General features: G+C 42.0%; 1 protein-coding gene across 1 annotated transcript in view; it reads right to left on the minus strand.

Annotated features, from left to right (window-relative positions):
• Positions 1 to 820: 820 nt before the first annotated feature.
• Positions 821 to 15,845, minus strand: part of SFI1 (SFI1 centrin binding protein) — a gene marked incomplete at its 5' end in the record, with an annotated part of 29,506 nt that continues 14,481 nt past the window's right edge. The window contains 18 exons of the mRNA XM_082007747.1: positions 821 to 1,128; positions 1,666 to 1,768; positions 2,455 to 2,578; positions 3,078 to 3,225; positions 3,896 to 4,211; positions 5,313 to 5,408; positions 6,360 to 6,598; positions 7,333 to 7,497; positions 7,857 to 7,931; positions 8,224 to 8,298; positions 8,727 to 8,887; positions 9,551 to 9,647; positions 10,139 to 10,241; positions 10,867 to 10,943; positions 11,367 to 11,462; positions 12,205 to 12,280; positions 12,524 to 12,702; positions 13,604 to 13,685. Of these exons, the coding sequence (XP_081863873.1) occupies positions 1,021 to 1,128; positions 1,666 to 1,768; positions 2,455 to 2,578; positions 3,078 to 3,225; positions 3,896 to 4,211; positions 5,313 to 5,408; positions 6,360 to 6,598; positions 7,333 to 7,497; positions 7,857 to 7,931; positions 8,224 to 8,298; positions 8,727 to 8,887; positions 9,551 to 9,647; positions 10,139 to 10,241; positions 10,867 to 10,943; positions 11,367 to 11,462; positions 12,205 to 12,280; positions 12,524 to 12,702; positions 13,604 to 13,685 (2,320 nt within the window). The 3' untranslated portion in view covers positions 821 to 1,020. The remainder of the gene's footprint in view (positions 1,129 to 1,665; positions 1,769 to 2,454; positions 2,579 to 3,077; positions 3,226 to 3,895; positions 4,212 to 5,312; positions 5,409 to 6,359; positions 6,599 to 7,332; positions 7,498 to 7,856; positions 7,932 to 8,223; positions 8,299 to 8,726; positions 8,888 to 9,550; positions 9,648 to 10,138; positions 10,242 to 10,866; positions 10,944 to 11,366; positions 11,463 to 12,204; positions 12,281 to 12,523; positions 12,703 to 13,603; positions 13,686 to 15,845) is intronic.

The raw sequence follows: 15,845 nt of genomic DNA on the forward strand, positions 1-15,845 counted from the left end.
CTTCATTTGGCTCTGAGAGTCAATGTTTCCTCACTTTACACAGGGAGGAGTCTGAAAGCTTGAAGTGGCTCTCAGCCACCTATCTTGTTAAACTTCTTGGCATTAGTAAGTTTACTCCTGCAGCAGTATATTACTATATACAGGTTATAGAAATGTGCACTTTTTTAAACCATTGAAAGTGAGAAAAGACTAAAGCAAACATCAACCCCCCGGGGATAAAGCTATGACTAGCCTTTTGACTAAACTTAATGTCATGTTAACAGTAGAAAGCAAATCTGTTCCAGTGGATGAGAGAAGAGACAACTGAATCTTCCCCCTTTTCTACTGGGGCCTATGGCATGCAGACACAGCCAAAGCACCCTTAAGCTTTAATTTCTTCCTACTCAGCATCATCATCCAGAGTATCTGAAGGTTACTGTTAGCCTAGTGCTGGAGGACAGGTCACCTGATGTTTGCTTTATTAGAAAACTGAGAAGGAGGAGAGGATTCAGCATGCGAGTGGCTGTTGCTATGATGGTCTTAATACTGTGCAGAGCTAGCTGATTACCAAACATTACTTGTTACGCAGTGGTCAGCAATGCACCCTGGAAGTGAAAGCAGAGTTCCTAGAGGGTACTGATAATGCTGTGAATTTCTCCTGCATGGAGAATCCATTTAAATCTTCAACTGTATCAGTAGCACGGTATTTTTGTATGTCAAAGTGTATGACTTACTGACATTAACTCATTTAATTGCAAGCATTTTGAAATAAAATCTTACCAGTGTTGCTTATCTTTCTGAAATGTCAGGGTAACCTAAACAAGGTATTGTGAGTGCAGCATAAGGTAGGTTTAGCTCCTGTTTGGTTTGGCTTTTAACCAGCTACAGTAACAAAATAAAAGAAGCAAAAATATTTAAGTTAATTTATAAAATAAAAATGCCATACATAGACTAAGGGAACGAATACATCTCTTCCATCCTCCCCTGCTATGAAAGGTCCAAAAAGTCCTACCCATGAGCTGGAAAATTAGTTCAGATGCATCATAGATCCAGAGCAATCTGGATATCACGCAGGCGGGCAACCAGGTTCTGTACATGATGTCTCTCTCTCAGTTGTGCTTTGGTGAGAGTGTTGATCCTCACCTGCAACTGAAAGACAACTGCATAAGCTGTTTGTACAGCAACACAGCATTTAGTCTCTTTGACAGAGGAAGAAAGAATGAGGTCCAGCAGCCTTTGTATTATCCCAGTTAAGAACCATTAAGTGGCAGGACTGCATCACTGAACAGCCAGGTGCTGGCTAGGTAACAGCACAGTATCCACCCACATGGCTGTATGAACCTGGGGGACTGAGAGCAATGCAGGTGCAGTCATTGTATGTCATTTCTGAGAAATTACTGAAAAAATTTTGACTCTTAATCTATTAAAGCCTGCTCTGTGGCTTGGAAATAGCCTCAGAAAGGTTTATTGGAGCTGGAATTACATCTCTGAATAATTGAGGAAGCTGCATGTACACAAAAGTCTGTTCTGCTTTACAGCCCATGTCTGATTACAAGTTTCCCTTCTCTTGCCATTTTAATAACGGCTTACTATACAACTCATCACAACTACCATCAGCCTTTAGGCTAAGTGCATAGCATAGTGATAATCACTTCGGTAACTTCAATTTGTTTGCTAGTTACACACCTGATCCAATTCTTCGTGCACTCCTTGTACACCATCTTGGTCTTCTGGTTGCATGCTCATTTCTAGCCACTTTTGTAGAATCTGTGCCTGCTGCTGACAGGACCTGATAAAATGGATTAAAAGGATTCTTATCCCAATGAGGAGCTCAACAGTCTAAGCCAACTTAATTAATTAAGCAATTGATACTTGTAGTAAGACCCCATTTTTTGTCTCAAACCAGTAGATGATAAAAGCCTTTAAAAAAGAAAAAGAATGCTGCAAAGCAGAGTAGTTGGTCTGAAAGCTGTTGTCTCCATTTCCTACTCCTAAGTTCCTGACTTCTTCCTTTCCTGACAGTTTAATCCCCTCCAAGTGCTGTTTTCTTTTAAAGCATTTGTATAAATGTCATCATCTTCTAGTAGATAAATTGTCAAACCACAGCCATATTTTGTTTTTTAATTGACAGTTGGAAAAACTAAGTTAATTCCTCGTGATAAAAGAACTAAAAGCTAAATTTCAGCTGCTCTGCCAAGTTCATTTGTACTGCCTTCAGATTACATCCAATGATACCTTTGTCATGCTTTCTCTAATAGCTGCCAAAGATATAATTAAACCACTTGCTGACTACAAAAGTTGTGCAGCTACTCTATCCCACCTCTTAAAAGGAACAAATAATCTCTAGAACTTTCCTCTGTTTCATTCACAGTTCTGTAAACAGACTGGTTATTTTCAAAGTAGATGCATACAAAAAGATGGAATATTGAGTTGACAGCATGAAGAAAGGCTGGCTAAAGGGGCTTTGCAACATACTTGAGTTCTTGCTTCCTGCTCAAGTAGTACTGCATCTGCTGTTGGATGTGTCGGAGTTCAACTTCCAGCTTTCTCTGTAACATGGTTTCTTCCCTGGAACCGTGCTCCCTTTCTTCCCCTTCAGCTGAATGGAGGGAAGGCACAAGCAATGGGAGTAGAGCAGACTTATGCTGTTTTTTATCAAGGAAAGTCAGGTTAGTAGACAGGAAACATGGAACCCTCCAGGGTCCTTCTCACATCTTTTGTCACCCTGTAACATGTACCTGTTCGCTCAAAAGATCAGGTACAGTGAGAGGGCAGGAGTCCTGACGGCATTACAAGCTCTGAAGACTCAGTTTAAGCATACAAAAAAAAAAGATAAGAAATGCTCTAGTGAATGGTTTAGTATGCTATTTTAGTACTATTTCCCATCCTTCAATCCCTAGAACAGGGCTTTAGGCCCCTGATTCAGCAGAGTCCACAAAGCCGTATTACCATCCCAAAAGGGAATGACGTATTATTCACCTCCTGATGTAGGCATACAAGACTGCCTTGTCCCCCTTGCATTTTGTGGAGTTGACTTGCAGTCTTCCATGTACTGGAGGAGGACACAAAACTGCTACAGTTTAGACCTGAGGACCCACCTGCAGTTTGGTGACTCCATTTTCCCACCAAGTCTTCAGGTGACAGCAAACATGTCTGCAAGTTTCGCTGCAACTTCCTCTCCACAGAGTCCTGTTGAGAGTCTTGGGAATGGGCTCCTCTGTGACCACTCACAGGCTGACATCCTCTCTACAAGGTCAGAATGATACTGTTTTTTTCCGCTGTTTTCTTGAGTAAGCCCTACAAGTAGGATGCACCTGTTCTACTAAGTCCTACTCGCTCTCAGACACCCCCTGTAGTCGCTGAGCCCCTCTCATGAAATATCACAGAAGCAGCAGAGCTTAAGAAATGGGCGCGCTCATTTCTAGCATGGAGATACTTCACCAGGATTAACACTTCCCATTCTGTGTGGAACAGAGGAGTTTAAAATGCAGTTTTTGAGATCTCAGCCATAGCCACTGCTACTAAACTAAGTTACTCTTAAACCCCTGTAATCTGGTTGGCAAACTGCAAGTGCTCTGAACTCTTTGAAGGAGCAGCACTCTCATGTCAATTGCTAGGAGAAGCATCCTGCTAGGAAGGACACAAGACCAGGAAAAAAGGTTGTACTGTAGTACAACACACACGTGGATTGGTCCACTAGTGAAATATTGCTTCAGACTGAATGCCCAAGAACTGTTTACCACCAGAGACAGTTAATTTGGTCAGCTTTTAAGATGACAGCTGGAACAAGGAAAAGAATACCTCAACAACCAGGTGAGCAGTCTAGAGGAGCCACTGGAAAAAACAGCAATAAGCAGCATGCATGTTGACAGTAGCCCAGTAAGCACACTGACCTTTCCTTCAGCCAGACACTCACCATTTCTGCTCCAGCTTTCATTTGGGGCATGAAAGATGAAGGAGACCATAGGTCTGGCCTCTGAACAGCATGGTGCACATCATGTGTCCGCAGTGGTACAGACGGGAAAGCAGCATGTATGAGAGGTGCATAGGAATGAGTGGTATTGCCCATTTGCGATAGACATTTACAGGTACTTTCTTCCATTTGAGGTGGTAGCATTAAGTTCCCAGTCTGCGCAGAACATTTGTTTGCGGATGTTTGCTGAAAGGGTGCCTCTGATCTGTAAAGGAAGAAGGATGAGGTCCCTGTATATTGCAACCTGCTGGTCTTGTCCTTTGCAGTCAGTGCAAAAAAAGGGAGAATCTTGTCATTCCCTTGCGTACAGATCTCCAGTTAGCTGCTTTACTACACAGGGGAAACCCCAATTTTAAAAAAAAAAAAAAAATAGAAAAACACCGCAGTGGTTTCAAAAACAAACAAAAAAAAGCAGCAAAGCAGTTAAGGTTTCCATTACTCCTACCTGCTCTGCTCCAAAACCTCCATATTACTCCAGGCTGAAACAGCTTCTTTAGAGCTGTGAATTCAGCCCGTTAACAAAATCCTGCCTTATTTTGGCTTGGGGACAAGAGAAAGAGGGGAGCAGAAGCAGCAATCTCAGATAGGTTTTGACAGGAAATTGATAGTAATTCTCTTCTCCAAAGCTAATTACAGAACAGTTTCACAAAAAAAAGTTCAGTCTAAACATCGTCTTAAAAGCAAGTGCAGCTTCTATAGCAAGAGCAGTTTCAGCTCCGTCACGTTCAGGGCCAAGAAATGATACCATAACTAAAAGAAGCACAGTCAAGACAACGAAGCCACAATTTCAGCAGCATAGACCTTTTGCGGAAAGGCAAAAATAAAAAAGTATCTCCCTTTAAAGCAGTAAAGTTGATTCAGCCAAGACAGAGAGAAATATTCAGTTCTGGCTCTGCATGACCAGAATCATTAATGATTCCCCAGTAGATTAGCTAAATCCAGACCCAAACCTGTTGTGAAGCAAATATGGTTTATGTGCCAAAAAGCATCCCGCACAACTCAAACTTCTGAGTTTATGTGGCAAGACTGACAGAAAACTTTACTTATTTCCAAAATGAATGGGTTTAGTTAATAAGTGATGTGCCATAGCTTTCCCTCAAAATCTCTCACTAATGAAACAAAGGCCTTGGTTGTTATTTAATTAACTTGAAAGTTCCATTATTCTTGTCTGCCTAATATAAGAAACATCAAGTTTTTAAGGTCACCATGGCCTTTTGATAGGATAGAGCAATGCACAGTCCCATAATTACTGAATGTTCTGTATTACAAAGTTAAGGGGATTTGAGGGGATGATAAGCATAGCATAAGGCCCACTGTAAGTCACTCTCTTTTTCTTTACTTTTAAAAACAGATTTTCTACCTAGTAAAAGGAGATCCCGTCAGCTCCTTGCTCTCTAGGGATTCCAGAAAGAAGTCAGGCCTCTGTTGTGGTAACCTTGCTTGTCGAAGAGCATTTCTGAAAAGAACAAACAGAACTAATAATACCCCAGATTCATCATTATTTTCAGTTGGCATAAGCTGGCACTGCAGCTTAAGAACCAGTCCTATGCCACCACTCATCCCTGCTCTTCAACATTCCCCTTACATGCAATAATAAATTTAAAGATTAAATTTCAGCCTGTATAAGTGTTACAATCTGGTTCACCGTATGAATGATTGTGCCAACATGAGGAGTGGTGGAAGGGACAGAATTGAACAAGGCAGAACTACTTTTGGCAGCATATGCTACCTTAAAGGAATGTGAAGATATGGCCTTACTTCCCTGTACGGTTCCTGTCCTGGACTGAGAAGCTTCATGGAAGATTCTTCTTTGCAATTGCCCCATAATCAGTAAGAATTTTTGAAGGAATAGCTTCCCCAGGGGAAACAAAGGGGCAAGAAGAAAGTTCAGTTTCTACCCAGCCAGGATCTTGATGTTTATAATTTCATCAGACCCTATACACTTTAGTGAAAAAAAGACCTTCAGTGACAGCTCTAGGTCACTTGAGCAAGATAAGCTCTTGCGATGGTAAGAGCCCCGTCACAGACATCTTCCAAATGTTTCTCTGTGTAACTGTTCCCATGACAAATGACCAACGCTCCATGAATTCATAGTTGTATACTGAGAAACGCATAGCGGAAAAGTATATAGCTGCGCTGATTCTACTCATCACTGATACATCAATATAAAGTCACAAATTCTTCCATTATTTGTGGGATTATGCATGCATTACGGAGCAGCTCTTGTATAACTCTGCAATGCCAGCTGTATGATGCAGGGTCAGAGAAAGACTTAGGGAAACTGCATCGAACTAACAGTGATCAGTGTGAAAACTTGGAAATACAAAAATGAGGGACACAGACTACCTATATGCAAAACTAAGTATCTGCCAGAGAAATACAGAAGGGACTAGAACTTTACACTCACAGATCACAGAGAACTGAGCCCTCAGCAAGGTGAAAAGGTAGATGACTGCATTTTGAAGGCCATGGTTCTTCTGCTGCTAAATGTCCTCTTATCTCAGGGCTAACATCAGGCATTTTAAACGTCACTTGCTTCTTCAGAGGTGGCAGAAAAGAACAAGGCTTGTTTGATTTCTTGGTGAGAGCCTTCTGTTTCCACAGCATGGCACAACGATACACAGACTGGTGAAGGTTGTAGGCTGCCTGCCAACACAAAGAATAGTAGAGCATTTGATGGCTGAGAGTAGGAAGCAACACCATGCCACCCAGGGAGAAGAATACTTCAGAAAGGAACTGAGATTTCTGATGACCTCACAGCCATACCAGCTCTCTAAGCTAAATCAGCTTGTCAACTGTGGTAACATTTGGGCAAAGAGAATTAACTGGGTACTTCTGCAATGAGGCAGGCTGCATATTAGCAAACGGAACAGCTAGTGTCTTGAAAACCTGGAAAAAGAGCTGGGAAAGCTGCCCAGGAGCAGGAAGAGAGCAATCAGTATCTTCCTTTCCACACAGAGGGCTGGGCTGATACTCAAAAGCAGAAGTGACACTAGCCCACATTTGAAGGTGTAAGTGGTGCTAAAGCTAAGACAGGATTAGATGCAGGCTCTAATGCTTCATTACAGTACAGAATTTAGAGACCGACCTTACCCACATGCAAAGGTTTCATCTAGCTATATGTCTATGGCAGGAATTGGTCAGTTTTGAAACATCTTCATTAGGAAACATTCCCAATTAGTGACACGAGTCTGAAGTGCTCTAGTCTCAGCTGAATGAAAGGACAGGGTGTTTTGCTTTTAACCACAGGCAAAAGTGTACAACAGACCAAAACAAGAATTGAGAACCCCTCCAAGATACATACACACACACACACAGAGTAGATCAGAGCAGACCAGGGTGGTCCTGGGTGTATCTGAGCGATCACTTGTCTCTCTCACCTTCAGCTGGAGCTGTCCCTGTAACTGTTTCATGCCAGCAGTGTATCTCAAGGTCCGGGTTACACCTTCTCTCAGAAAAGTAGTGTGATGAACTCCTGCAGCTTTTTCAATGTGATCTTTCTTCTGCTGTTGCCCCTTAGGAAATCTGAGCCAAGCATCAAATACCTATAACATGAACAGCAGATAGCTGTGAGTGTTACAAAGACAGCTTCTGGGTCAGGGACTGCCCCTGCAGACAGGAACACTTTCCCTTCCACTGGGTAGTAATAGGCCGAGCTACAGCAGGACACTACCACAAGGACAAGGGGACAGGGATTTAAGTCAGCTGAGGCTATAGGGAAAAACATGTGCACATTTTTTTAGTCAGATAAAAGGATTTAGTGACAGTTTTCCAGCATCCTAAAATAGCATATAGCACCCCAAAGATGAAAGGAAACAGATATTAAATGTGTACTCTGACAACTGCAGTCAAATCTGTACATCTGCAAATTCACTTGTCTGCCCCGACACCAACACACTCTTACCTTCCTTTGCAATGAAAGGGACCAGTGCCACAATGCTTGCACTGTCTTCTGCTTTTCCCATCGCTGCTGCAACAGCTATCAGGGAAAAAAATTGCACAGCAACCAGGTTAGGAGTTAACATGTCCCACACCAGAAACGCGGGCCAAACAGAGCACCATCCAAACAGGAAGTGCTGGTGGAGCCATAGCAGAATAACCCACTTGGCTCATCCAGTATATGGCAAGGTCTCTCTTGCACTAGTGGAACCAAAAATCCAGAAAATATTTAAATAAATTTCTTGGTCCTCATGTGTCAATGGAATATGAAGGAGGAGACAGGATAAGGATCAGCAAGGAGCTAGATACCTAGCCAGGACACAATTCCTTACCCGTGTCTTCCAGCAAGAGAAGGAAGCAGAGCGAAGTCTACGAGTCATTAGCTGATCTCCCTGTCTCTGTAGTAGCTGCAAGGCAACCAGAACAGTGAGTCACTTGCAAACACATCCTACTTATCGGAGCCAAATGCTACTGGAGCAGAACGGGTACCAAAAGCCTTTATCACCTTACCTTTGTTCTGTTGAGGTCAGCCTCAATATCTAAGTGCCTTATGCTGTAACCCCATTTGCAAATATCTACAAGCCCAGCAAGGATTTCATTAACAGTTGAATGACCCCACACATGGCAAGCCCAGCTTGTCATCTCGTGTTAAGTCTATTAGATCTATCAAAGCTTCTTCAGGTAAGACACAGGCACATTCCTTCCTCCTCAATGAACAAGGCTGCCACGCTCCTCCTCAGCCAAGACTACCATTCCAGGGGACATGGCCTGCTCCTCCACACCCACAACTTCCCACCCTGGGTCACTGGCTGGGGAGGTTGCTGATCCTTCTCACCATCTTCTCAAGGCACCACTGATGATATTTCTTCCATTTCACCAGGTACTTCTGGAGTAGGTGCTGCTGATGGTGCTGTACTGCCCTGTGCTGCTGAGCCCTCAGCATCAGACACTTCCTAGTTAATTCCTTCCAGTGAAGAAACAGGGTCTGTAAAAGGACTGTTAGGAGAAGATAAATTAACTAATGTACCAAAAGGAAACTATTAATCTCTGAGAGTATCAAGTGATCACCTACTCTTCCAGACTGTTTTAGCAATACTTAACACCGACAATACTCAGCACTAGGAGGAAGGACTGTGAAACACTTCAGGCAACAAACAGTGGGCCATGACTTGTAAGTCTTCCCTGCTGCCATCGACATTCTTTATAATCTTTAGGAAATTTTTTGCTCTGGTTGTACTTCAGAGTCCTCACGTCAAGAATGTGGCTGGTACCACAAAAATGCTTGCAGACTTTGAGGGCCTTATAGAGAAAGACTGAAGCAGTAATTGATAAGATTACTTGCACTGCCCTCAAAAAAGAGACATCCGAGCTTCCCAAAATTAGTAATGGAAAATTCCTTTGAGGAAGGAAGTGTTACCATCCCTTATATAGACAAGGAACCAACAGAGAAGCAGAAGTCACACAAGCAGCCTTCAACAGATCACTGGAGTCCCAAGTCATTCCCCATTCTATGAGGATGTCCTTTGTAGGCTTAACAGACCACCCAGTCATTTCATCTGTACAGATGACACAAAAGACTGTCCTACTAAGCCATGTCTTTCTAAGGATTGTACACAGGTAACTAAGTCTTCTGAGAGTTTACTATTTCCATCAGCTCACCTATATCCAAATGTTTTCTGGCCTCCATCACAGCTGTCATCTTCTGCTGATGGTAATACACTTGTAGCGAGGCAGCGTATCTCCACTGTAGCAACACCTGAAGATACAATGCAAACAAGAGACAGGATACAGACTGACACTGCAATGTTCTTTGGAAGGGGAAGCAACGTATTCCATATTGCTGGCACTGTAACTATTTCAATCTAATTTTTCACATAAGGCTCAGCAAGACACTGCAAATTTCCTACAAATTAAATACAGCGGTATCTCAGAGGGTGCCCCTGGTGTTTTCCAAGACATCGCTCTTTTCCGTCCCTCCGTCTGCCCGCCCAGCCCCCTCCTCAGGAAGTACTACTGTACTGTGTCATACTACTGGCTTTCCCTTCCTTCTAGGAAATGGGGAGAAAGAAATGAGGAGAGACAAAAGTTTCAGAGATGCATGTAAAAAGATGATGGGACTCACACTTTTTAGCCCTTTCTTGGTAATGGCTCTTTGACGAAGTTTTTCGTTCTTCTAATTGCATTACCTGACCCCTGCCTGAACTAGCATCTGTACTTAGACCTTGGTATCTGTTACACAGACCCTACCTTTGACAGGATTGCTCTCCTGTAGTGCTCATCTGCCTGAGCAGTTGCCTTAGCTTCACGTATAAGAGCAAGGGCATTTTCTCTCCATGTACACAGAAGCTGTCTGAAGGCAAAATATATAAAAAAATTAACAAAAAAGCAAAAAACATTAAGTATGAGTCTCACTTGTTCATTTGGTACCTTCCTACTCACAGGGGAACCAAAACCAGCTGCCTCTATAAACTCAGTCTTGCAAATCAACTTCTGCCCCTTCAGGTCTCTACTGAAGAGAAAGCAGTGGAAAAAATGGAACACGCCCTTAAGCCTAGCATCTTAAGCTGAGTCAATCAGGCTCTGCAAGTAACTCAAGCTGTATAGCACTAAAACCAAATGAGATAGTTAAAAAATAAAGAAATATTATCTTTAATTGCTCTCCTCACTGTAATGTAAGATAGCCTCTACATTTTCCAGGCTGCTTTAATATCATAGCAGTCAGAATCCCTGTGCTACAGTTTGCTACCTGGTGTTTCTCATGGGACTAAACACAGATTAAAAAAAGTTAAACAGATGGTGATCCAGCAAGAGGTTAACTTCTTTTTGCTAGATTACCTGCACAGAAATAGCAATGCATGGCAGAGTCAGGTCCCAGCACTGAACTCTCAAAAATTTACAGTAGTGGCAGTGAAAGAGACTAATTTGACTGCAGTGCAGTTATTTCTCTCATGCTGCACGAGGAAACATAGGCTTACCGCAGCAGTAGTCTAGTGTGGTGTTTCTCCTTTTCAGCTACTTGGTATAGAACGCGCTGTATGTTATGTTGGTAACTCTGCAAGAAAAGCAGTGAGAGGTAAAATTTCCCTCAACTGCCAACATCTCTGAGGAGAGAAGACTTCTGGACACTCTCAAGTAGCAGCTTAGTAGAGTAGTAGCAGCAGTAGAGTATAGGGGAAAAAAATGAGGTTACAGCCACTGAAATCAAATGCTGTTTTTCCAAGATGAACAGTCACTACACGCTAGTTAATGCTAGCTATCATATACCCTTCACCAAAGCCACAGATTACATTGGTTCTTTTGCTCCAAAAAGCAATGCTAGAGCTTACACAACCCCATCTACAATAGCCTCCATTTTACCTTGCACACTTGGTGTGTAAGCACCTAGAATGAAACAGCATGGCAGCTCTTCAGTTCTCACTAAAACACTTAAGCACCCACAGGCAAGTCTCACAAAGAAAAGGACATTCTCTCCTACCTTCCAGGCTGCCAAGGTCTTGCCCAGTAATGTGTGCTGATAGTGCATGTCTGCTTGCACCAACTTTCTCCATTTCTCACGCTTATGTCCCACATACTATAAAAAAAGCGGGGGGGGGGGGAAGAATGTATACATGATGGAGGGAAAACTGGCCATCGCAGAGAGCAGACAGAAAAGCACCATCCCCATTCTCTGTGGAAACATCAATCCTTTATCTTGCTATAATAGGTTCTCACTCAAACTGGTGCTGCACTCTGCTGTTCCTCCAAAATGTCTAGCTGAGGCTGTATTTTTCCTCTGCCCTTTTTAGGAATCCTCGTGAAGACTGATGCAATTCACTCAAGTTAACAGTTCCAGACCAACAGACTAGCATCAACTCCAAAATTTCTCATAGATTCTCAAGACATGCTGCGAGGCACATTTGGCACCTCACATAGTAAGGAAAAGGCCCAGCATAAAAGTGAAGTACCATCTGATAGGGCCTGCTATGATGTGCGCACAACTACAGACCACACACCATGGCCTTGCTGCAAACAAGTTTTGAGAAGGACATACATGATATTGGCTAGGGACAACTTCATCACACTAACTCTAGGCACGTTCCCAGATAAATCTCCTAAATTATAATCCTGTTCTCACTATACCTAGACAAGTGAACACGAAGTCAAAGAACTCCTCCTCCTCTTACAGAATTCCTGGTCTTATCCACCTGGAAAGGGAGGAGAGCTTAGAAATGACTAGTGTTTAAATAAACAATTCCATTTCTAGCCATACGGGTACAAGCAATCTGAACATAACAAAAAGGATTCAAGCTCTTCCCCATCTCTTAATCTCTCACCTTCCTCCACTTGTTCCAAGGCTGCTGCAGACACTTTGAATAGTGAAATCTTAAGGCTTGCATCTCCTTGAGCCTCCTGTAAGAAAAATAATTTAATTATTTCTCCTACAATGCAATCTACATTACTGAACCCCTCTAGCACAAAACGTGAGTGCACACCTGCTATTTTCAGCAAGTCATTTATTGAAAGACAATCTAGTAGATTCTAAAGCACAAATAAGGAGTCAGAATCATTGTGAATTAAATGCTGTTTTGTCAAAAGCAGGCCACCACAGGGCCAATCCAAATAATTAATCCCTTTTAAAAAAAACTTTCTTACTCTGTTTTTCTCTCCCGAGTATTTTGTTTCCACAGACAGAAAGCCTTTAGCAGCAGCAGGTTACTGTAGTGATCTCTTGCACAAACCAAGCCCTCTTGCTCCTCCAAATGCGCAGCTGTTCTTCTACACCAGAAGCCCCAGGAACAATGCAACAGTTGCCTTTCAAAATGAAGTACAGCCTATAATGGAAAGAAGGTGGCAATGAATTAATGACACAACAGGCCAGTTACAAACAGAAGACAATTCCTTAAAGGTGACATGCACAGAACTGTCCAATGCTGATTTTCCTCTTTTCACATTGAACAACAATGAACACATGTCATCAAAGCCCCTTTGCTGTGAGTTTACGTGAATGTGTTCTATGGGTACCTATATGCATGTGGATGGAGAAACTGTTATCAGAAAACAGCAGGCCAAAGAGAGGAAAAATACAAGCTGATAAGTAGCATGCGAAAGACTCCCAAGAATCGATAAGCTCTAGAAACAAGTCCTGTTGAATTCACAAGAACTGATAATCTCAGAACGCCAGGAGTCAGCCATATCTGCACAAGGCCATCCACACACGCTGCCATCAGCTATGAGCTGTGTAACTCAGACCACATGAAAGGCAGCAGTGGCTGCTATATATAAAGACTACAGGATTATATATGCATATTAGGAAATGAAGGAGCCTCTAAGGGACTTTCTGAACACCTACCAAGAAACAACTAATTTGTCAGTACAAACCTGCACTTCTTAAATAGGTTGGCTCTTTATTACTATTATTTTTTCAACCAGGTAACTATGAAACAGTGTGCAAGAGAGAGAAAGCATGTGCATATTTATTGGGTGAATGAACTGTATAAATAGTTACCTTCTAATAACAACAGCTTCATTCTATTATTAATAAACAGCATAACTTAAAAACACTGCAGTAAATATTGGTTGTAATCTGATTCCTCTGACCTGACCCCCTCACTGGGGAAAGGGGGATTTACAACACTCAAGTCCACCTCGTGCTAATTGGTGTTCACAGAGAGTAACTTAAGAAATCATCCCCTCTATTTCTTAAGCAAGGCCAGGTAGAAGAGTTACTTTTACCCTCTTCTCTTCCATTCGGTATTCTTGCTTCTTGTACACCTTCAACAGCCACATGTCAAATACCTGTCTCATCAACATCCTCCTGCAAGCAAAAAGGGAGAATGTCAGCACAGGAAAAAACTCCTTCAGAAAGAGAGACAGATTTTTATGAACGCCAAAAGACCAGTCCACCAACAACTTAAACAGTCACTTGATGTTTTAAATCATGCAAGCCTTCTTTGGAAACAGGGCAGCTTTATATCTTCATTATTCTCCAGGTTAAAAAACAGACAATTAGTCTGTCCCCTGAAATCTTACCCAGAATACATGAGACAACATTAATGAATTTTCTGAAGTTATTAGAACTCCCTGCTTTAATTCAGATCATTCAAAAGATTGTTCCAACTTGTGACCAAATAATTTATTTTATTCACAAACACACACACATGCAGAAAAAAACAAGCAAGCAACCACCCTTTATTTCTTCTCCACTGTAAATATAGTCCATTCCCTCCTCCCTTGGAAATATTTTGAAAATCCTACTCTATTTTTTTTGTTTTAAAACAACAACAAAAACCAAAGAACACAAAACAAACATACAAACATTGTAATAGGACTTGAAAAAAAGTTATAACTTAAAGAGCAGTGTGGCCCAATCTCTGAAGGGATTCTACCAAAGCCTTCTTTTATGAAGAAGGGTAGGTTAGTTGCCCTCGTTATCAAAGCTTCTTTCTCTCTAGATGAAGAGAATACCTACCTACTTGCTAGTCTCCTTCCTCCCCAGGGATGCACAAAAGTCATTACCAAATAGTATCCCAAAAATGCAAGTAATAGGTATAGTGCTTAGTCACACACACCTCTCTCTCACAGAACAAGCATATGGTAGAAGCGTCCTAGTCCAGAAGTCTGAGCTACAGCCTAGTGGAAATAGTACTCAGTTCAAACTACATCAGTTATTTCCATAACTCAGTCATGTGGGCATACTAATTAGATTGTCAGCAAGTCCCAGCTCTTCTCTAGTCTAAAGAGGCCTAAAAGATATTTTGGATTCTTACCAGGTAACTTTTGGTAGGTAGCTGTTACAGCTCATTACAAGTTTATGGGTTGGTAAAACAACATGAGTTAAGTAAGTCTTCCTGGAGGGTACTGGTAGTTGCCAGCAAGTCTTTGATCTGTAGACAGTCACAAGCCTCAACTGGCTCATGACGGCTCTTCTGGGGTATCTCCTGGGTCTTACCACCAGACACAGCAGTCGGGGCACTGACTTGTGAGACAGTACATATGTTCATCAGAGACCAACCGGCAAGCTGAGTTCTGGCAAGCTGCCATGAAGGTTTTGCTTAGGTCTGGTTGGAAAGCAGCCCCGGACCTCTGAACAAAGAACACACTTCTTACAATTTGTTCTTTTGTGTTCAGGAAATAGGACCTCATTTATACTCTTTCTAAAGAGAAAACACTGCACACAAAAACATCCCTGACTCAGAGTCAAGCTATAGCTACAGAACCAATGAGAGAATTTGAACCATCTGTTCATCCCTTCCCTGGTGAGAAAGGCCTAAGTTAGACTGCGGCAGTTACATGCTGCAACTCATCTTCAGTAAACTTAACCTCCTGAGTCTTTGAACCTTTTCTCTCTTTGTCTCCAGAGGGTAAGCTAATGCACCACAGCTGCACTCTCACATCAGTTGGAAAAATTCTTAATTGCTTGCAGAAATGCAGCTGCCCTCATTATTCAGCCTGCACTCCAAACCTATTTGGCAATCTCCCAAAAAGCAAGCCAAGAGCCAAGGCAAAACAGACTTTCTGCAGCCTGTGTTTCAACTGTGAAGCCAGGCTTCTGATGACAGAAAGGTATGAGTCTAGAACACAGTGTGGCCATCCTCTGCCAATGAAAGGTGTAAGGTCCCAAGTCTACTATGAAAAAAGATTCAATATTAAAAACCCTTTTTTTTCTCTCAACTTACACAGGAAAAAGTGTCCTAGGAGGGGACTCATTGTAAGAGCATATTTCCAAACATACCCTTTTCCAAAGAAAGCAAACTTTTTTTTATTAGTCTTCTAATACAGAAAGTGGCAAATAGGTTTTAATAGTATCATAAATCATTACCCTACCTGAAGGGTCAGCACTGAATCCATAGTTAAGAATAAAAGCCCAGGTAAGGCATTTAAGGCCTCAAAAAAGGCAAATACTTTTTTTTTTCTTTCAATCAGTATTTTCCCCCCTCCAATTTCCACAATGAACAAGTACACTCTATTGTAATGC

This window comes from Phaethon aethereus (genome assembly GCF_964289735.1).
Source record: "Phaethon aethereus genome assembly, chromosome: 17".
Classification (NCBI taxonomy): Eukaryota; Metazoa; Chordata; class Aves; order Phaethontiformes; family Phaethontidae; genus Phaethon; species Phaethon aethereus.